The sequence below is a fragment of the Melopsittacus undulatus genome, chromosome 11 (assembly GCF_012275295.1).
Source record: "Melopsittacus undulatus isolate bMelUnd1 chromosome 11, bMelUnd1.mat.Z, whole genome shotgun sequence".
NCBI classification, from domain to species: Eukaryota; Metazoa; Chordata; class Aves; order Psittaciformes; family Psittaculidae; genus Melopsittacus; species Melopsittacus undulatus.
In genome coordinates this window covers 9,094,669-9,117,919 of record NC_047537.1, presented here as the reverse complement: position 1 = coordinate 9,117,919, position 23,251 = coordinate 9,094,669, and the positions used below count along the sequence as shown (strand labels likewise).

Genomic DNA, 23,251 nt, shown 5'->3' with positions numbered 1-23,251 from the left:
CAGCATTGCAAGGACAGGGGCAGTCTTGTGCCGAAGTGCAATATCCTCTGCCAGTTGAGTCCTACTAATATGGTAGGATTGGGGTAGAATGGAATCAAACTGGATGTTTCACACACAGACTGCTGTTCCCAGAGATTAATGTATGTTTATGCAGAGAGTCCTGTGTAGCAGTTAAGGCTACTTCTCTAGTGTTTTTGGTAATGGTTTATTGACTTCAGCTTTGGTTTTGACAGAGCACTCAGTGCCTATTAGATGAGCAGCTTGACTAAGTATCCAGATGCTGTTCTGCTGCTGCAAAGCCCTGTGGAAGAGTTTGTGAAGGGTCATTTGATCTCGGACATGCTTCTGCTCTGCAGTAGTGTTGATTTGGTACTTGTTTTATTAAAACTCTTTCTTTTCCTCTGTTTCTCCTGCAGATGATTGACCTGGGGCTGTTACTCCACCCTGGTTCCTACTTCCGTGACCTGTGGAATATCCTGGACTTCATTGTGGTCAGTGGGGCCTTGGTGGCATTTGCCTTCTCGTAAGTAAATGTTCCTTCGCATCCCAATTTCTAGGGAATAAGCTGCAGAGGAGGCAGAACCAGGGCACAGTCCTAGTTGAAGTGCAGCGTTTGTGGCTCCATTTCTCAGTGAAATGTTCAGTTTCTGTCCTTTATCATCTCAGAGCTGGGGGAAAGCAAAAAATATAATTCTATATATTTGTGTTGTAGAATCCCTTGGAAATTCTCCCAGCTTTAGGGGTTCATTCAAACCTTAAGCCAAAGATTTTGATGACTCTTTGGCCAACTTCTTTCCAAGGACACATGGAAACAGTCTGTGGCAGCCCAGTGTCTTCAGGCAGTTGTTTTAAAACTTGTCCTTACTATAAAAGAACAGTTAACGCAATCAGCTGAGAAGTCTGTGAACTCTTTACAACCTTCTTTCTAGAGCCATGGATATTTCTGGTTCATAGTCCTTTGGTGTTTCTCCTCCTCTCTCATTCAGGGTACTTTGATTTCCAGAGAGTTTCACTTCACAGGTTAACTGCTCCCTCCCTGAAACACAGCTTTCTACTTAAGACATTAGAGAAACACATGGAGCATTATTTAGTGTCATGGAGGATTTTGAGCAACAGTGACAGAGGAATCACCTTTTAAAAATGAAGATTAGCTTTTCTTTTGAGCATTTTCAAATGAAGAGAGCAGAGAAGAACAATGCAGGTTATTCAGAACTTGGGGAGCTCAGATTTGGAAGACAGAAAGAAATTTTCCATGTATAGTTGTTGCCTATGGAATAATTGTATTGCAAATGTTTTCCTGAGACATTCTAGGAGATGACCTGGAAACAGACTTGGTCAGTTTAATCTTCTGCTAGATTAACCTTGAGTAATTACATGAACATTTAGCAGCCCATGTGCAAATTGCACTCACTTGTTTATTGACATTATGATTAGAGAAGGTGAAGGAACTGTTTTACTTGCTAATGAGAAAAAACATTCACCTTTGTCAAGGAACTGTGGAATTGTCTTGTATATTCTTGACTGCAAGTAATTAGTAGGCAGCCAGCCTCATCCATTGCTCCTTTTATGTGCTCTGCTGATGAAAAGTACTGCCATGTCCCTTGCAGCGCAAAAAGTTTACTGGGACCTTTCTGGTAAGGTTGGCCTGGAGCATTTCTTGAGTTTTTCATTTTCTGAGGTGTCAAAGTTCTTTTCATGTGAAGGCTGTGAGATCTTCTGTTCATTTTAGATCTTCTGTTCTTCATAGCAAATGCTGGACAAAAACCCTAAGCTAATTTCACCAAGGGGTTGATGGACAGAAGGAGATGGGATTGATATTGTCAGTATGATTTGGGAGCCAGTTGAGGAGTGACACTTTGGGGATATTGGGGTCTGGGCTTTCTGTGCCCAATCCTATGCCAAATAATTTAGATCTTGGAACAAGTCATGTCCAATACAAGTTTTTCAAAGGAATTCTGTCCTCCCTTCTTCAGAGGCTTTGTCCTTATTCATTGGAAATTTGATTTTCAGAGGAGCTGACTGCTCCTTTGTAAACAAGATTGTCTTGAGATGGAATTGCTGGACTGGTGAATGCCTTGCTTACCTCAAATTTGACATCCCAAATGAGGCTGCTTTCTAAGACTGACTAGATATGTGTGTAGCTTGGTTTCCCTGCACATAAGTTTTATTAACACAACATCTTTCACAAGTGGATGTGGTCAGACTGAGTCAAGCAAATACAGATTTAAAGAAGTATAGCAAATTTACAGAGCTCCTCTAAATTGAAGAGAGGTAGAAAAGAACAATAGTATTAGACACAAGTATTGGTTTGCAAAACAATATTACCCAAGTTCGTCATCCACTGAGAATTTCCCTTTTCCATTAAGAATTCAAACTTACAAGACAGACTGGGAGAAGAGGCATTTTGTGAGCCTTTTGGAGCAACTCCATGTGCTGTGAGAACAGACAGCAGTGTTTGCGTTTAAAACATCTCCCTTTTGAACAAGATTTTCTTAGGGACAAGTTATGGATTAAAATAAGTAATTTTTAATCTTTATGAGTTTTTTTTTGTGCTTAGGTTTTCTATTGCTTGCATTGGGCCATGAATATCTACCAGCACCTCATCAGCCTCCAAATAAATTACTTGTTACATTCCCAACTGTGCTTGCCCCAAGCTGCTTCTGTTTTACATGCTCTTTGAGTAAGCATTGAGCAGGGATTTGCAGAAAGCCAATGCATTAAATCTGCCTGCCTCTTTATTGTGTCTCAGATTAAAGTGAGTCAAACCTATTTCTGAGACCTGGGGAAATCTGAATTACTTCTTTGGTTTTTATTATGGCTGTAACCTCTTCTACATGCCCATGTTTCATCAGGCAGGGAGTGCTGGCATCCAATTCTGACAACACTGAAGCATCTCTGCTCTGACCTGTGAGCAGGAATCCAGTCACTCATAGGGGATGATTTGCTGTCTGCTCCCCCCAGTCCAGTTATGAACACTATCAAGTCTTAGACTGCTCAAATGAGGATAGTCACCTCCTTAGCTCAACTGCATGGTTTGGTTGAACCAGACGGATGCGTCAAGCCTGCTGAAGTTGGATTATCCTGAAAAAGAGCTTTTGGAGAGCAATCTGAGTAATCTTCCCCATTTTATTAGTAGCATTTTTCCTAGCAAACACTCCAGACCTGTCGCTCAGCATCAGTGTCACTGTAAAAACATATTTAATGTGGCTGTCACCAGGTTGTTTGCAAGAATACGGGATTGCCACTCAGTGGGTGGGATTTAATTCATGCATGTTCTTGACCTCATTGGTGTTCAGTGAAGGTGATATGAATCAACTTCTTCCTGAATAGACATGTCACTGAAAACACAGGAAAAACAGAGCTTCCTGAAAGCTTCCATCTGGAAATGCATCCATCTGGAATATTGCAGTAGACTATTTGTTTAGGCATATGAGATAGTATCAGTGGCTGCTGCAAGGTTCATAAAATCCATCTCAGTCTCTCTAAGCAGCTATCAGTCTGCTTTGTGCCTGGAGCTGTTTAGGAGCTCTTCTGTGCTTGACTGTACTTCAAAGCAGTAAATACACTTTTAAATAAGGCCCCAGTGAGATGCTAGAAACATCAGTAATACCAATGATGATGATAATAAAATAATGTCTTCTATTTAACAATGTATTTCAAACAGAAATTCCTGTCTTTTTCTAAACATGCCACAAACATACAGACATGTTTTGGTCTTCAGGGAAGTAGAATTAGAGGAGCTTAAAGCAAGCTAGCAAATTTGGCATCAAAATTTGTCAGCCTCAGGTGTAAACTGTATTTGTTCAATAGAAATAGCTGATGAACAGTCAAAAGAGACTGCATTTTTACATTTTCCACCACAGAAAGGTGGCTGAGCTGCACAGATTTTCACACAGCTCTTTGGAAAAGCAAGCAGTATTTGCCAAGCAACCAAGGTTATTGTCCCCCAAAGTGTCAGGAGGAGGGAGGTAGATTTTCACCCTGTCTTGTCAGGTAAAGGGCTAATGCACCATGGGGGATGTGTGGCAATATCCTGTACAGCCAACTTGTTGCTTCCTTGCTTGTTTTTATGAAGATGGAGTTGGTGGGTGTGGGACAGGGGATGGGAATATCTGGCAGCCCATATCTCTGTGTGCATGGGGGACACTGTATAGCTTTACCTTTCTGTTTGTCATTGACTCTGCTCTTTCTTTGTCTTCTTCTTGCTGGAATCTCTCTCTAGGAGTTTCATGGGGTAATATGTTATTCCTGTCTCTTGCTGCACTGTTATGCCTGTCAACCGTGTGTACACACACTTGCCACTGTGGAAACAAACCATGTTCCACCCATTGCATCGACTCCTTTGTGCCTTTATTACTCATTATTCAGTGAAACGTATTTCCCCTTAACAAACCCCATTCATCCTAATTTTCCTGAAACAGAGGATAGAAGCAGACTAGAAAGCAAATTAGACCAGAGAGTCAGAAACCATGATAAGGAGATATATTGTACAGAAAAGATTTGAGGGGATAGCATTATTAATATGGGAGCTTGCAATTCAGGAAAATCCTAATAATGAGGTTTAAAGAAGCAATTTTATTCTTAGAAGACTGCATCTCTAAACTGCATTAACAGTGCTAGAAGCTTCAGGACTAATTTTGCGCAATCTGGGCAGTGTGACTCAACTGGGATTCAGGCTGTCATCCTCTGACACTAGTGAGCAGTCTTTGACGTGAGAACAGTGTAGAGAGCTTTTAGAGACATTGGCAGGGGCAATTTGTAAAGGAGGAAGTAGCAAAAGTTGCATTTAACCATCTGAAAGGAGGTGGAAGTGGTGGTGTTGGTGCAGTACAGCACAGATTTGCTTTGGGGATTGAAGAGGAGGAGGAGCTGCATCTTCTCATGCTGTGATTCCGAGCAGGGAAGGAGATGGGTTGGCTCCTCTGTAACAGATAAGTCAGAGATGCAATAAAATGGACACAAGGATATGGACCAGGAAAGTGGGCACTTGTTTCTTTGTTCCATCTAGGAAACCAGATCATTTAGAGCCTGGAGGAGGGTGGCTTTGTGCTTGGGCAGAGTTGTGTGACCTCATTTAGTCTTTGGTGGAGGAATTTAAGGCCGAGAGAGTTGGGATTGTTCAGCCTGGAAAAGACTCTGGGGAGACCTTATTGTGGCCTCTCAGCACTTAAAAGGGGCTTATAAGAAAGATGGGGAGAAGCTTTTTAGCAAGGCCTGTTGCACTAGGACAAGGTGATGGTTTTAATTAAAACAGGTTGCCCAGAAAGGTGGTGGATGCTCCATCCCTGGAGACACTGAAGGCCAGGCTGGATGTGGTTCTGGGCAACTTGATCCAGTTAAAGATGTCCCTGCTCATTGCAGGGGGTTGGAATAGATGAGCTTTGGAAGGTCCCTTCCAACCCAAACCATTCTATGATTCTGTGAATTCATGTTCTGCCCTGGGGATCTCAGGCAATTGCACAAGGTTGTGACTCCACCTGACTGAATATTTGATGGTATGAGTCTGTGACACCCATGTCACGTGAAATCAGAGGTGCTGATAGGAGCAACAGAAACAAGAAGCTTCCATTTTAAAGAGCTATTAATTTTTTAAAGGATCTTTTATTTATTAAAGGAAAAAAAAGGCTGTGTCAAGCTCCTTTAAAATATTTTTAATGTTTTAAATAGCAGCAAACTGCCCCCCTACAGAACTAGAACTGGCCTAATGCAATTTAATTTTTTGTGGTGTTCTCTTGTTTTAAGCCACTGGGCTCCTGTTTGCTCTCTTTATCTCTTCTGAATTTTGCAGTTCTTATTCTGCAGTCATCTAAGATCTTGTTCCTTTCAGAACCATTTATTTCTGTTGTGAGAAATATTCTGGTCAAATGTGTGCTTGAATACACCCTTTGACTGCATCCTAGTTCCATCTGGACCTTTTATTTTGTGGGACATCTGGGTTTGTCTTAGAGTGGTGTATAAATCAGTATTGGCAGAAGGGTTCTTAAAAATACTGAAAACAACCCCTAAGGTTTTATCTGATAAGTTCTAGTAGCTGCAGAAGATCCATTTAGTTAAAATGCAATCTGCATCACTACAGTTCAGAGTACCAGTCCTACAGAAGAAACCTCACTGTTATGTTCTGCTATAGAGGAACCTCACTGCGGCAAGAAATCAGAATGATTTCTCAGGATCAATATGTGACTGAGATCTTAAATCCCATTAACATTTAACTGGTTGTGTTCTTTATTTGCTTAGGTGCCTGAAAGGGGGGAAAATAATAAGTCAACCCTTTCTCATGACCTTTGTTCGGGCAGAAGGAATTTAGTAAAACCGGAGCTGTCTGCTGTTCACCTCCAGGCTCTCGGTGCCATCATCCACATGCAACCCCTTGTGAAGGAAAAACAGGTTCTCTCATAGACCCAAGAGGGAGGATTTGCTCTGTCCCACCTATCCACTAGTCCCCAGTGGGTCTGTTTATCCTTCCTAGATATATTAAGCCCACAGAGGTTGTTGCTTCAGGCTTGGAGCCAACCCTATGAGACTCAAGCTTGCTCCTTCAGAACCAAGAAGTCTCTGTTTGTGTCTTGAACTTCCTTTCCATGAGGCCTTACTAGTACAGTTGTTATTTAGCACAGATGCATGGCAGTATAGAAGATAGGTATGAAGGTTTCCTGGAATCAGGAGCACTGGAAGACATCATGCAAAATATTCTGTGGTTCTGTTTGAACCCAGATAATGACTCCTGAGTTTTACTAGCTCAGCTGCTCCCTGCCAGTGCTGTGCTGCTAAGCTGGGGCTCTGTGTGGTAACCTGCAAACCAGAAACATGGCCACAAATGATCAAGAATTGAATACAGCTCTGGACCAATGTATCCCTCCTCTTTTTTTAATCCTGCTGCCTCAACCACATGCCCCTTAACCCTTCACTCTCTTCTCACCTCTATTTCTCTCAGCTCTCATCTCTTCACCCTCTCTCCCTTGCCTTATTTGGAGTTGAACTCCAAATGGCTGGGGAGCATGGAGAAACCCAAGCAATTTTCTTGGACTTCCAGAGGGTGAAGGGACAAGGAGGGACAGCCAGGTTAATAGACATAGGCTGTGTGACCGTCAGCCATGGGCACAGGCTGGCTGGCTGTGCTAGGTGATATCTCAGTCCCGGTTACCTATTTCCCATTCTACTTTCCTTCTGTCACCAAATGTCCTCCTCAAGAGGCTGAACAGATAGTTTTGCAGCCAGGGTATTGCTGAGGATCTGACACAGCTTCCTGAGGAGCAGATGAGCTCCAGTTCGGGCAGCTCAGCTGGAGGCTATGGTGACAAGGAGGTGGCTGCAGTGCCCATGCAGGATCATTGCTTGCTAGGAGCTGGTTGGAAGCAAGTTAACAAAGCCAAACATGGGCCAGATCTTCATTTGTGCTGAAACTTGAAGAGAAAACCAGTAAAAGGTGTGTTGGCAGTGTCTGCTGCATCTCAACCAGATTAAAGTGTTTGTAATAAGAATGAAAAATTATTTCTTTTAAATATATAATAGTTACTTTGTGGCATAAAATCAGTCATGTAACTCTGTGGGTATCAGCTCAATCACCTGGATTTACAGCTGTGCCAGCAGTCAGACATGATTAAAATGGTTCTAAAGCAGCCCTGAATGATGAGGTAGGGAGAGGACAGGTAAATCTCCATCCTATTTCCTCCACCCTCCATTCCTATTAAATCATGTGCAAAGGCAGCTTGTGTTCTGTGTCTAAGTCATGGGGATGCAGCCCACAGCCCTCCAAAAATTCCTTGTGTTTCACTGCTTATTGCATTTCAGGCCAAGTGCAGTGACTGGTAATTGGAGAAAGAGACCAGATTGGAGACAAGAATGTGTGATTCTAGGTTACAGATTCAGATCCAGCGCAAGTTTTGAGTAGCACAGTATTAGCACTGAGTTATCAGTCTTTCAGAAGCAGATAGATTGCAAAAGGGCACCTTCCAGGGCTGAGCAAGGCCCAGCCATAGAACTAGATGGTTTCTTCCACTCTTGGCTCTTATCCCTTAGCATCATGCCCAGGGCTGGCTGCTAGCAGGGTGGTGGAAGCTTTGTGTCCACTACCTGCACATCTCCTGTGGGTCTCTTGGGTTACTTGCATTTCTATTGCTTTGCTGTTGAAGAGTAATGTTTAGCAAACTGGAAGAGCATAGAATAGGTATATCAGCATCTATTCCATGTGTTATTCATTCACACCTGTGTTACCTCAATACAGTCTCAGACCCAAATCTCTAGTCATGATTAAAACTCTGTTAAAGATTTTCATCCCATTTTTCACTCCATAAGAAATGAAGGGGAATGTCATTGTTTTGCTGTTGGGTTGGAAGGAGATATAACCATGTCTTTTTTATTTTACTTTGGAAGTGCATGAGGAAAGGAACTCTATCCTTCCCCTAAAATCCTCTTAATGGTAACAACAGGAACGGTCTCAAGTCTTGCACTCATGTTTAACAAAAACTAAAACCAAAATGTGACTTACAGCACCTGCATGTGTAAGTGGGAAGCTCCCTAGCACTGTTCCAGGCATGTAATATGCTGTCATATTACATGTTCCCGCATGGGTTTGGTAGCATGTCTTCTAAGAGAGACTTGAGGATGAGCGTATGAGCATGGAGCAGCTCTGGTCCCCAGGAGAGCTCTGTCCCTCACCATGAAGTCTCCACTTCCCTCTGGTCTCTGTCTGCCTGTCTAGACACAGTGTTCCCAAAAGGACACAGGAACATCCTCCTGCCTCACCCAGGTGCCTGGGAGGCAGGAGAGCCAAGTGTGACTTTCCCACTTCTCCTGCCTGAGGCTGGGATGGGTGCACTGAGCCTCTTCTGGTGGCTGCAGCCGAAGGTCGCTGCTGCCCTCGCTCTGCCTGTTGACTGGGTGGGAATTTGGGGCAGGAAGGTGACCAGTTCCTGGGTGATGCTCGGTGAGGAGCTGGGAAGGGAGTGAAAGCTGGAGAGCACGTGTGGCTGAATGCTGCAGGGCCCACAACCTTCCTCCTGTGAGGTGATGAACATGCCTCGAGTGGGCGTTCATCTGCAGTCCTCACTAGGACAGTCTGCGTTTGTGGTGAGGATAGCAACCAAAACCTGCAAAAGCCCCCCAGACCAAATCAATTCCACAGCCAAAACCACACTGGGAACCTATAGATGCTGTAGTTAATGACCTGAGGACCAAACTATTCCCTCTGTTGTTCTTGTGCCTTTTATTCTTTGCAGAGGAACCAAAGGCAAGGACATCAACACAATCAAGTCACTGCGAGTTCTGCGAGTCCTAAGACCCCTGAAGACCATTAAACGGCTGCCAAAACTAAAGGTTAGAGAATAACCACAACTCTTTCCTTCCCTGGAGGTTTACAACTGATCTGAGGGGAAGCTGATGGACTAAACTTATTGCAAGTTATTTCTGTTCCTTCTATTTCATTGCAGTTAATCTCTTTGCCAGATTTATAAAAATAGCCATGCAGATGTTTAGCAAATGTCAAACACTTGTTTCTTTTGCAAACACTGTGTGCAATATTATGAATTATTGTGAACCCACATTAAAAATCAAACTTCTAAAAAAGGAAAAAGGAAAAAAAAAAGCAAATAAATTAAATTACAGTTCATGAGTGTGATGCTCTTAGAAATGATACAGGAGAAAACAGATTTTGGAGTGTTTGGCTTTCCCTAGAGAACTTCACATTAACATTGCAAGATATTCCACAATCCGTCTAAAGAGAAGTATCATTGCTGTACGAGGACTTTAACTCTGTTTATCTTTTCTTTAAAAGGATATATAACACAGGGTTTTCAGCAGTACCCTTTCATCTCTAGGATACTGTTATACAGTAAAATTAAAGTAATGGCCTGTGATTACTTATTCACAAACACTTTGAGGTACAGCCAGCCCCTGGAAGCAGAGAATGGAAGGAGCTACAAGATTCAATTCAATTCGATTTCTGCAACTCTTGAACACCTATTGGAGAAATCTTCATGTGGCATCACTGCTTGCATGCTCTTTTCTGTGAGAGATGGGGAAAAAAGCAATGGGTGCATTTGCAATGGTGAAACTATGTCTGACAAACCCTGGTGCTGCATAGTGACACGTAAAAACCAGGATTGGCTGTTCTATAGATTTGCTTTTGTCCTTACTTATTCACATTTAAATGATTTTATGTGGTTTTATGCATACTGTATTTACCTCAATAGATAAGGAGGAGTAATGTTGAACAATGGTCTTTAGTTGTTTAGAAGTTTGAAATGTGCAGCTTTTAGGTCATAAATCAGTCGACAGTACCTCAGGGTGCTGAATGATTTTTATTGAATGTCTTCCTTATTTTCAAGCCGTTTTACAGAGTAATTTTACCACTTCTAGAGAAGCATTCAAAGCTCTTTATGTGAAGCAGAAGTCATATTCATAAGGTTTGTGAACTGAACCCTTTTCAGTTCTGGGCCCTTCCCTACAAGAGAGACCTTGAGGTGATGGAGCAAGGCCAGAGAAGGGCAATGGAGCTGGTGCAGGGCCTGGAACACAAGAGAGATGGGGAACATCTGAGGGACCTGGGGGGTTCAGTCTGGAGAAGGGAAGGCTCAGGGGGGACCTGATGGCTCCCTACAAGTGCCTGACAGGAGGATGGAGCCAGGAGGGGCTGGGCTCTGCTCCCAAGGAACAAGGGATGGGACAAGAGGAAACGGCCTCAAGCTGCACCAGGGCAGGTTTAGATGGAGCTGAGGAACAATTCCTGCCCCAGAGGGTGCTCAGGCATTGGAACAGGCTGCCCAGGGCAGGGCTGCAGTCACCATCCCTGCAAGTGTTCACACCCCGTGGAGACGAGGCCTCAGTGCCATGGGTTAGGGGTGGCCTTGGCAGTGCTGGGAATGGTTGGACTGGATGAGCTGAAAGGGCTTTTCCAACCTAGACATTTCTATGACTAAAAGTCTTCACAATTCTGTAATTCACTTTTTTTCCTGAACATTGTCTTGTATGCAGTAATCAACAAGATTAATGGGGAGATTTAGAGATATTTCCAGTGTTTTAAATCAGGATTTCTGGGTAGCATCAGGAATGCAATTTTGTGAATTATTCACTTCCATTCAGAGAAACAGGAGCAGTATTGTACAAGCCCCGTGCTTGGGCAGTAAAACTGCTCTGTTTCTATTATTATGACAAACATCTCAGACTAAAATTAAACTGCAAATGACAATGAATCAGTGACTAATAACCACACCATAAATGTATTTGAGAAGTACTTTACAGGGAGTTCAAAAGTGACATATGCTGTCTGGATTAGTCACTTTATTTTGAAAGACAGTTCATAAGAGAAATGTTATTTGAAGGATTTGATTTGTATTTGGTATATTGTCCTTATTATTCAACAAGTCACATATCTGATGAAGCTTTACTTGTCTGATAACTGGGAGTAAATTAAACTGAAGTGCATTTTACATTTCATAATTGTCTATGATTCTATGACTTCCATGGCCTGGTTTGGTTTGGAAGGGACATTGAAGTTCATCCAGTTCCAACCCCTGCCACGAGCAGGGACCCCTTCCACTGGAGCAGCTTGCTCCAAGCCCCTGTGTCCAGCCTGGCCTTGAACTCTGCCAGGGATGGGGCACTTTTGCTTAAGACTAATGCAACTCAATGGGCAGCACCAGACTGTTGAGTGGCACAGTCAAATTCATGAAGAAAGCAGGAGATATAAGAAGTTTGTGGTGTTATTTCTCACAGCTGGAGCATGACTCTTGATCAAACATTTGGTATGGAAGTTCATAAAGACACCCATGGGTTGTAGGTTGGGTCATTACCCCTGGGTGCAATTACATGCCAGATGCCAAGGTATTAGACACGCTTTTCCTTCTTTTCAACCCTTTAACCTTGTTCTCCTCCATCCCCAGGCTGTCTTTGACTGCGTGGTGAATTCCCTGAAGAATGTCCTCAATATCCTCATCGTTTACATGCTCTTCATGTTCATTTTTGCTGTCATTGCTGTGCAGCTCTTCAAAGGCAGGTTCTTCTACTGCACTGATGAGTCAAAGGAGCTGGAGAAGGACTGCAGGTATGGCTGGGGGTATCCCACTTTTGCTTTGGCAGCAGCAGCTCCCTGACTGCCCCAAAGCTTCAGCTGGGTATCTGCTGAGCTTGATGAGTCTCCTGTAAGTAAGAGCAGTGCTTCAGCACAATTACCCTAGAAGTGAACTCTTCCTTTTGTTGTTTTAACGGCTGCATTACTCTTGGCTCTGATCTATCAGATGCTTAATGATGAAGGGGAGCAGGATGCTTCCCCAGTGAGGGTGTGATTTTAAGCTAAGGGGTTTTTGAAGGGGTGGTGTGACTCCTTTCTACCTGCTGCCTTGATTCTTTGGGCTCATATGAATTAGAAAAGCAGAATGAATAAATAATCAGAAGTGAGTTGGTAGGAAGTTAGAGAGCTCTTAATTAGCTGGAAAAGGGGACAGTACTTGAATATCTTAAAAGCCCTATCGTGCTTTGTCCTTTGCAGCACACTGTCACAGTGTATTGCCACAACACGCATCTTTCTCACTTGCCTTTTTAACTGGTGCCCAAACCACATCTTCAGCACTGCCCATGTCTGCCTTTGTTACCCCTCTTCTGCTGCCTGACAAGTGCAGGTCCCATTCCTGGTGAGACCACATCCATGTGTGCAATAGATGTGGAGACTTGCTGCAGCTCTTGTTTGCAATACAGCAGATGAATACATTACAGAAAGGAATGTGAAATTACAGAGAGGAAAGTGAAATTACTGAAGAACGTATGTTGTAGGCTGGAGGGGAACTCTGCAGGTGCCAGGTTCCTTAGAGCATAAGGACAGGTCCAATACAGAAGTAGGAACCAGAGTCTTTTCCCTATTGAGCAGCACAGTATTCTGTGGGTCAGCATGCTCTTAATTCCTGGCTTTGCTTAATGAATGAATGTCCTGATTACTATTTCTTTCATTTTTAGACCCCAGTTCAGCTCCTGTGGCTCAGAATGCCTTGAATAAGCCCTTTACTTCTGTTACAAACCTAGGGGCTATCTCTTTATTTGTCTTTAATACCTAGCACAGCCGGACTCTGCTCCTGGGGTTTTTCCATGATCCATGAGTCAGGTGAAGCGTCGATTGGGTTGAATTCTCTCAATCTGAGTTGCTGCTTTTTCCTAGGGGTCAGTACCTCGATTATGAAAAAGATGAGGTGGAGGCACAGCCCAGGGAATGGAAAAAATACGAGTTCCACTACGACAACGTGCTCTGGGCTCTGCTCACACTCTTCACTGTCTCCACAGGAGAAGGGTGGCCAACGTGAGTACACAGGGCTCCAGGGTCAGTGATCATGGAGGTAATGGTATCTTTCCACAGCTCTGAGGGTCACGTAAGCAGCAGTGACCTGTGTAATAAGAACAGTCTCTTCCCAGCTAAGCTTTTATTTCCCCTTGTGTGATTATTGGGTGAATCGGCAGCAGGGCTCTGCTCTCCTTGCCATTCCTCTGAGCTTGCACAAGGATGTTTAGGTGGTATTCAGTACTTAGTAGCTTGCTCGCTCCAGTGTTTTGGATTTGCATGCATTCCTCAGGTGTACCAATTGATAATGGAAATGTAAGAAAAAGAGGGGGAAAGAGTGTTGTGACCTATGCTGAAAGTATGCTGGGTATGACGGTACCGAAGTTACGTTTACTGTTCAGCATACAACTTTATTTTGGCACACTTTTCTGCTGTGACACATGGAGTACAAATCATGGTCAGGGTTTCTCCATGGCAGGACTTCCCTGTCCTTCATGTTCAACTGTTTCGTAAGATAAATAAAGCACACAGCACCAGTCTTCCTTTTCCAGTCCCTCAGTGTGTTCCCCTACTTGGAGATCATCACTGCATTTCTTTTCCTACCCTTACTTTTCATCCCTGTTGATCTGAAAAGAAAAGCCAGATCTAACTGTATCCTCTCCCCTTGGCCAAGGGGATAAATGGATCTGTACATAGCAAATCTCCATCATTCTGACAGAATGGTGAAAACAGAAAGGGTTTCCCTAAAAATATCCTCAAGGACAAATTCTTCCCAGCCATAACAATGGGAATGAGTTTGACCTGGGCATATGGAGAACACCCTTTGCACGAGTGAAAGCCAGTGAGTGGCTATCAGTGTGTCATTGGTGCTTCACACTAATTTCATTGACTTTTCTTCTCTCTTTGCCCTTGATTGCAGTGTGCTGAAGCACTCAGTGGATGCCACCTACGAGGAACAGGGCCCCAGCCCTGGCTACCGAATGGAAATGTCTATCTTTTACGTGGTGTATTTTGTTGTCTTCCCTTTTTTCTTTGTGAACATCTTTGTGGCATTAATCATCATCACCTTCCAAGAGCAAGGAGATAAAGTGATGTCAGAGTGCAGCCTTGAGAAAAACGAGGTACCCGTGTCTTCTGAATCTGGGGGCTCAGAGCACCTTGATCCTGGTGCAAACCCACTCCTTATCCCTCCCATGCCTTAAGTGACTTTAGAGGAGTATCTGAGGGGTTATGGTGTTCTGAGGGGGTATGGTGTAGAGACCAAATACAGACTGTTTCAGCTTCTGCACAAAATGAGGGAGAGCCCCTAGTGCCTCACATTAGCAAGCACTGTAACACATCCCTATGAACCACACCTCTGCTTCACAGTGAAGGTAGACTTGCATGTTAGCTCAAGCATGTAGGTGTGAAAGGAAATCTTTGGCCTTTTAGAAGCCAGTCACCAGAAATCAAACTGAACTATGGCTGCTGCAACTCCTAAAGAAAAGCTCCTCTCACCAGGCTGGTTTTGTGCCTGGTTGAGATGGTGTCCTGAGAGCAGCCAAAAGCAGGTGCCTTGGGAAGAGTGTAAGACCAGGACAAACATATATGAGGCTCAGGAACACCCCAAGTTGGACATGGATTTGTTTAGTGTATCTTTCTTTGATGGATGTGCCGTTTCCTCCTGAACCCATCAGATGTTTAGCATCTGCAACATCCTTTGTCTGGGGTCCCACAGCCCCAATGATCTGTTGTACTAAAACCCATCTCTTTTCATTTATTTTGAAGCTGGAACCTGACTGTTGATGAAAAGAGATGACTTATTACTCAGTTGTTATTTAGTGCATTGTTTGTCTATTTGTCCAAAATAAAGCAGAATATTTAAAGGTGTTTTACTCATGTTATTCTTAAACTGAGCAGGAAGTATTTTTGCAGTAACTTTTGAATTCTTACCTAAATCCAAGCCGAGAAAATGCTCCAGAATTAAAAGTTCCTGTGGATAGAAATCAATTTTTATCTAGTGTTATGCTTATAATAATGTACAGAAATAGGGAACTAAGGGGGGTCTTTGGGAGTTCACACAGTGATATTTGCTGGTTAATTTGTTGGTAGAGTTCAGTTCACATTCTGTGTAATGTTGTTAGCTACAGAGGTTTTGCTGTGTGTGAGAACATACCTGAGTTTCCCAATAGTTTTTAAGCACAAATGACATCTTTACCAATCCTCTGCTTTCTACAATTGCATGTCAGGAGGAACTGGCAGTGTTTTCTGAAGTGAGCCTGTGCATTTAAAACTCCTTCCCTAAGTAGGACCTACTGGGAGCTGGGTTGTGATGGAAAACTGTCTCCTAAGATTGCAGAGGACCATAGGGGTGTTTGGGGGTTTAATATTTTAACAAACGGCCAAAAGTTATCACTCTCTGGGCATCTTGGGCTGCATTTTACAGTAGTCATCAGTACTCAGATCATGTGTGAGGAATACTTAAAAATACCATCCTCCAATAAATGCTCTGCTCACTCTCCCAGTCTGGTATCTCAACTGATGGAGGATGTCAGCCCTTTTCTGTGTTCTTTTCATCCCCTTTTTGTTTTATAGAGGGCCTGCATAGACTTCGCCATAAGTGCCAAGCCACTGACCCGCTACATGCCTCAGAACAAGCAATCTTTTCAATACAAGATGTGGAAATTTGTGGTATCACCTCCCTTTGAGTATTTTATCATGGTCATGATTGCACTCAATACCATTGTCCTCATGATGAAGGTTAGTGGGCTTTTACTGAATCTTTGCAATTCTGGGTGAGTGAATGTGGTGTTTGCTGGAGAGACTTTGTACTCTTGATCTAAGAGCTGGGGGTGATCAGCAGGATCAACTACCCCTTCTCATTTGCCTGGTGCCATTTTCAGATGCCTTGTGGTTGTGTTTAGATGCCTTGGTCCCCAAAGGGAAGTGGTTTAGTTGTGATGAGATATTGAGAATGGGATTCCCCCACTCAGCACTGTTTTGGCTCATAGCCCCTTCAGTATGTGGCCATTGGGATGGGAACTGGGATCTGCTGGTCCTGAGCTCCCAGCTCAACCTGGGCTTCCTGCTGCAGAGCAGGGTCACTTGAGGATGCTCAAAATCCAGCCATGCCAGGGAAATTATTACAATTTGCAGCAGTGTCAGGCTTCTGGGATGTGATCCACAGTGCTTAAGAGGAAGAGATGCAGGTGGCTGGATATTGTGGATGAACTCCCCTCCTACCTCTTGTCTAGCTTAGAGTATCTTCACAGTCAAGGGGTCACCATATTCACAGGGTCTTCTGGAACAAAACACAGCTCTGCACTCATCCTCTGGTTTTGAAAATGCCCTTTCTCGCCCTGGTCCATGTTGTGCCTACAGGGAGATGTATGCCAGCAACAGTCCTCCAGTCCTGGGGCTCTCTCCAGCTGCCCCATTAGGCTAGCATGGAGGCAGCAGTGTGCTTATGGAATGGCATGAGTAACTGTTGTATCCCCAAGTCTTGCTTAAAGTGAGCACAAGATCTGGCACTGAAATGAGCAGTATTGCAGTCAGACAGGTCAGAGGAGAAGCTTTTGTTCTGTAAGTGATCCTCCAGTAACAGCCTTTCTTCCATCCTGGTTTAGTTCTATGATGCTCCAGAAGCATACGAAGAAATGTTGAAATGCCTGAATATTGTGTTTACATCCATGTTTTCAATGGAATGTGTGCTGAAGATCATTGCCTTTGGTGTGCTGGTATGTGCCTTCCTCATTTACTTTCAACTGATTCCTCTCTACATTAAATGCTTGTATTTCATGATGTGCATTTACCCCCCCTGCCCCGTGTTGCAAAGAGGAAAATAACCCTTGGATCCTTTCTATCCCCTTTGTGTTTTTATTTGGCAGAATTATTTCCGAGATGCCTGGAATGTCTTTGATTTTGTAACAGTGTTGGGAAGTATTACTGATATTTTAGTAACAGAGATTGCGGTAAGTACACTTTGCTCAATTTGCTTCATTTACAAACAAAGCTGTACCCTGTCAAGACCTTGCACCTTCTCCCTACCAGCCTTATCCCCTAGAGCTGCCTCTGGGACTCAGTGTGTGATGATGTCCTTGGGTGACCTGGCAGCCTGGTTCCGTTAGCTCTACTCTTTCCATGGAGAGTGCTAGTGACCCTGCCAGAAAGCAGCCTTACTTTCTTGTTCAGAAAATTACTCTAACCTCAAGCCATTTTTTGCCTGTTAATGGAAAAATCCTGTTGAATTTAATAGAGGGAAAAGATCAAAAGGATTCTGTTGAAGACTGCTGGTTTAGAGTGTGAGGTGCTTTGCGGGGCACACAGACACGTCTGTCCCCTTGGGGCTCCTACCCAGTCTTGGTCACGAGGCAGAATGAAGGTGATAAGAGGAATGAGAAGGGGAGGGGTGATGGGAACATAGAAACAGGCAGAAACTCATCAGCCTGGAGTGTGTGTTTGGTGCATTTTTGCTCTGTGCACTAAAGCTTTGCGAGGCAATGATTCAAACAACTTCACCAGAGGGTTTGTTGGCCAGCCCTGCCCTGGCTGCTGTCTCCCTGCTAATGTGACCTGTAGATGACATGAAGTGTACAAACTTGCCATTAAATTCAAGGGGGTTTTTCCATGCAGGCAGCAAATGTCTCACTCAGGCCTTGACAACCTGGTACTACCCATTCTGTGAATTGCTCCTCTCCTCTCCCAGTGCATGTTTTAGCTGAGGATGCTGTATCTCCATGTGATGATTTTGAACTTTACCATAGTATTTTTTTTCTCAGTCCCTGGGATTTGCTTATTGATCTGTTTTGTGTGTGCTGAGAACTATGCTCCCAGACTTCTTTACAGGACATTCAGCTGGTGGTGAAGATCATTTTACTGTTTCTAACAAAATGCACTATAAACTAACCTCTTTGGTGCAAAAAAAGCACAACCCCCCCCCCCCCAGTTTCACTCCCCACACGAATGGTGCTCATTTAATAGTTGGTGAATCCTATCTCGTAGGTTTTGGATTACCTTTTGCTCTCAGTGCACAGCTTACAGTCAGGGTAAAGTGACTCAGATCAAACACAAAATCTAACTACCACTTCTTTGAGTGCTTAGAATCCTTGCACTGATGCTTTTTCCCACTCCCTTTCATGGGACACACTCGCTTGCCAGTCTCAGGTCCCCAAACTTTTGCCTTGGTTTGAAACTTGTTGAAAACAGTTGCAAGTCAGCTACAGAGACTGATGCTTCTCTTCCACCCCTCCTTTGACTGGGAAGAAGCATTACAACCAACTCACACGTGGTAAGGGAGCCTGTGGTCTCTCAGAGATTGGTGTCTTCTCCTGTAGGAAGATGTCTCTTTCACAACACCAAGGCCACATGCTTCTTGTTAAAATCCTGCTTTGTACAGCTACTCAGCAGGCAGAGAGCAGGATCAGTGTTGCCTGTTCTCTGCTTGGCAGTAACGTTTCTGGTTTCCAGCATCAAAGGCAGCAGCAATTTGGGGATGCCTTTGAAGAGTAGTATCAATTACGTCTAAAACCAGTCAGTAAACTCCAGTAGTGTTAAGCTCCCAGCCACCTATTCTCCTTTCCATTATGATCCCAGGTAGTAATGGAGAGGCTTTTGGTTTTGGAACACTAGATCCTTAAAGTCAAACGTTCGAGAGAACTTTCTAAAGTAGTTTAACAGCTTTATCTGGCAGTCTGTGCAATACAAAGCTGCTCACAGACATGTCTTAAACATAAAAGCTGTATGTCCTCCAGTACCACTCCAGCCCCTGACCTCTTGGTCCTCTGTCTCAGGCCATTGACGTCTCTAAATCTTCCCCTTCTTCAGCTCCTTCCCATGTGCTTTCCCTTGGGGCACATAGAGTGGAAAACCAGCAGAAGGATGCAGCACTCTTCTCTGGTTCTGTTTTGTTGGCTCCACAATAGGTTGTAACACGTGTTATTCTGACCACATCAGGGGAAACCCAAGAGGTCCCAAAGTTGCCTGAGAAAATCCAGGACTGTTTTGCCACCCTGGAAGTGACACAATACATGGATATTCCAGAAAAGTTACACTTTAATCCATCTTCGTAATGTATAACTTGCTATTTTGCTAAACTAGAGGTACACCTAAGTCACTTACATACTACTGGTATTTAGAACCCATTGAAAAATGCAGAAAGGGGCTGGAAAACCTAATGCAATGACAGTGAATAAACTGCAAACAGAAGGGACTAAGGCGTGACCAAGCAGGTGAGTGCCTCAGTCAGAGAGCACAGATCAGTTGTGTGGCCTCAAGTCTTCAATCCCACAGCCTCTGCTCAAACTCTCTTTACCCATTAGATTTCCAGGTAGGGCAGAGGAGTTGCTAAGGGTCAGGATGAAGAGTGACTCTGCAGAAAACACAGTAGCTAATGTAGAACCCCACTTCATCAGCTTCCTGGCTCAGTCCATGATCAGGGGTACAGCAGCTCTATGAGCTCTACAGGGCTGAGAATGTACAAAGTGGAGAACAGGTCTTTGCTTGCCACAGCTCAGAGCTCTGTCCACAGCAGAGGATGCCCTCTTCTCCCTTTGCCTCCCTCAGCTCCAGCCTCTCCTTGGCTGGGGAGCAACCATGGGGATAGCTGGGTGGCAGCCCCCATTAATCCTTCCCTGAAGCATTCAGCCCCATTGTTTGCCATCCCCTCAGGCTGAGAAGTGAGGGTCACCCACTCAGGTGACCCCCACAATGTCAACTTGATGCTTCTGTGCCTGTAACAACCACCCATGAATCACAGAGTCACAGCCTGGTTTGGGTTGGAAAGGACCTTAAAATCATCTAATTCCAACCCCCTGCCACGGGCAGGGACACCTTCCAATAGAGCAGGTTGCTCCAAGCCCCTGTGTCCAGCCTGGCCTTGAGCACTGCCAGGGATGGGGCATTCACAACTGCAGTTCCCTACAGCAAGAGGATGCTGTCTGGGTATAACTTTGAGATCAGGCTCACACACAGTTACAGGAGCACCCCTTTTCTCCATGACTATATTTTTCAGCTATAAGGTAAAGGAACCTGCCAACCTGGGCAGTCTCACCTCTGCTTCCACCAGCTGTGCTACATCGGTACTTAAACCCACTGAAAAGTAAAGATAAAAGGAAAAGACATGTTGATTAACTGCTTTATTTTGATTTTCTAGTCGTGTCATATGTAATTTACTTTGTGAATGCAGTGAAATATGTATATATATTTTTTTATTTCCTTAGGCAAAAAACACTTATGTCAGTTTTTTACTCTCTCAGTAACTGAGATATAATAGGGGGCACCAAGGAGGAGGTGTCCGAATGGGCATATAGCAAACTGACATCTATTTCTATGCCTGGAAATACAAAAACCATCCTGACAAGTGTTTGTGAATTGCCTCCCAATTTGCATTACAAAATGAAATGCAAATATCTACTGCACTGTCTGTGTTACCCTTTAGGATCCAGAACATGTTTTGGTTTGAAGCACTTTTTGATTTATGTAACTATCACAAAATAACACCCCCTAAAAACCCAACAGTTTCTTTTCCAGTGAAATTTTCAGAGTTTCCTTTTTTGCTTGTCCTGATTACTCATTTTCTCTTTTTGTTTCCTGTTTTGTTCTTTATTTTCCTTATCTACCTGCTGAATCACGCCATCCAATCAACATACAATGCGAAAACCATGTCTCCGTCTGTATGTTGTGCACCTGCTGCTCAAAAAAACCCAATAAATTTGTAAATAACCTTGCAAAATCCCCATCCATGACAACATCACATATAGGACACGGTTGGTTTCATTGAATTTAAACAATTCTTTAAATTCTCTGCTTTTATTTTCTCTCGTTTTTCTTTAATTTGACTCGTTTTTGATGAGATTTCCGATTGCACTGGTGAAAAAAAGCCTCACTGCAGCGTGCCTCAAAACTGGCTTCTGTCCTGCATCTTCTTCCCCTTGGCTAATTGGTGACGTGAGGCAAATGCAGTTACCAATAGCCTGTTCTCTGCTCTTTGTTACACCTGGCAATGATAAAGGGGAGACTGACACTTGCTTTATTTTGGTGGAAAATTGAATGAGAATAGGAGGGAAGGATGCTGCTGGATGACCTGGAGTAGAGAAGATTGGCTGGCTGGAAAACCTCTTGTGGGTGGTGGAACCAAATTCAGCTCTCAGAAACTGGTTTTCTTTTATGGTGAGAAACATTGAGCTTCCTGCAAAGGGAAGCAGCCCCTTTCAGAGAGCTGCCTTACAGGTACTTTAAACCCATGGTTTACACTGTAAGGTAAGGAAAAAAAATGAAGTGGTTACAGACTTGCTTCTCTCAAATCAAAAGAGAACTCATAGGAAAGAGGGACTTGGAAAACTCTTTGTGATACCATCCTATAGAAGCATTTTGCCACCACAGTGGACACAGAGTCCGTGGATGCAAAACCAAAGATCTGAAGTAAAATGCAGAAGCCCTGTTATGAACAGGGCTGAAAAGCACTGGCAACCAGATCCCACTGGGAATTTAGTGCCTGGCTCTAAAGATGCCTTTGGTGATACTGGTCTTTGCCTTTGAAAATCATAAATTAAGCAAAATGGAATGAATAAAGAAAAATACAATAAAAAATACAGATAATTAGCTATGGTTAATAACACAAATGAGACAAAAATCTTATCAAAGCCACTTGCTTGGCCACCTGACAACAGGTCTTGGATCTGTTAACATCTGGTCTTCCTGTTGCACAGTTGCTGTTAAGAAGTAAAGCAGAGTGAATCTTTATGGCAGACTGCAAATATGCCCTGTGTGTTCTTCCTGGAGGGTCACAGAAGGGAATTGTCTGCTAGGAAATAGCATAGAAAAAGATGACAAAGGCCTCCCAGCACAATCTGGGAATTGGAACCATTACAGATGTGTGGGAGCTGAGATGATGTCTTCGGGGACTTCATCCTCTGCACCCCTGGTCCAGGCAGCATAGATGAGGGCTCTGGCATCAGCTGCACACAGGGAAAAAATACTGGAAAAAAACAGCTTCTTTCAGTTTGGCCAAATTTTGGCCTTGTTGCTGTTAAAGGTTTAAATGCTCATCCTGAGGTTTGTTAGGATTGCAGTCTCTCTGGTCATGTGTGTAGTACAGGCTCCCTCTACCACTCAGACTCCCACATGGATCTTTGGAGCACCAAGTTGTCGTCTGGAGCTGCCTTCTTCCTTCCACTGCTGATGATGGGAGCATATAGTGACTGCAGCAGAAGCACCAAAGTTTAAAGACAGGAGGGAATGAGGAGAAAAATGGGCATCACACACAAAATCACTTCTGGCTCAGGATGAAAGGACATGATACGAGATGCCTATAACTGCAGTGTCCCCAAGGCACAGACCTGTGTGGCAAACATCTTCAGCCCATTAAAATCAGCAAGGCTTTCCCCAAGCTTCAGAGGAAGCCAGGACCCTGTGCAAGATTCAGGATCTCTTCTTCAGTACTGACAAGGGAACACAACCATTTCCTCTAGAGTAGATCATTAGCACAGTAAGTTAATTCTTATTGATACCAGATGAAGACAACTGCCAAAGCTTCCTGAGTGATCCCATTCTTGGCTTGGTTGGATTCCTCTTCCCACAGCTCTTTGCGACTTTGGGTGAGCCTTTCAGTTTGAGGACAGAAAACTGAAGTTTCATGTCCAAGGGGCAGTTGTTTTCTGCAACAGGGCTGGAGAAAGAAGCAGGAATGAGCAGCTCAAATTCTCCCAGATTCATTGCAGTGTAATGGAACCTCCTTCTACATCCCGCAGAGCTTGTCCAGCCATGGCACAAACCCCTCATATTCCTGCTGCAGGTTTCAAGATCCAAAATGTTACTGAGCTGGTGCTTTGTCACTGGTGCACAGAACGAAGCTTGTTCCTCATCCCTGCGGATGGTGGGCACAGCTCTAGCATTTGGGAGGAAACTACTCTTCTGCTGAAGAACAGATCTGAGCAAAGGTTGTATCTCCTAATCTTCATGTCTTTTCAGTATGGAAAACACCATAAAACAGGGCAAACCGGCTGTCTGCCCATGGTG

At 43.8% G+C, this 23,251-nt stretch overlaps 1 protein-coding gene across 1 annotated transcript in view; it reads left to right on the top strand.

Moving 5' to 3' along the window:
• The window catches only part of CACNA1B (calcium voltage-gated channel subunit alpha1 B), a 288,836-nt gene that overhangs the window by 225,143 nt on the left and 40,442 nt on the right, over window positions 1-23,251 (top strand). The window contains 9 exon segments of the mRNA XM_034067574.1: window positions 417-523; window positions 9,216-9,312; window positions 11,877-12,037; window positions 13,142-13,279; window positions 14,178-14,379; window positions 15,833-15,997; window positions 16,864-16,974; window positions 17,125-17,208; window positions 20,995-21,000. Of these exon segments, the coding sequence (XP_033923465.1) occupies window positions 417-523; window positions 9,216-9,312; window positions 11,877-12,037; window positions 13,142-13,279; window positions 14,178-14,379; window positions 15,833-15,997; window positions 16,864-16,974; window positions 17,125-17,208; window positions 20,995-21,000 (1,071 nt within the window).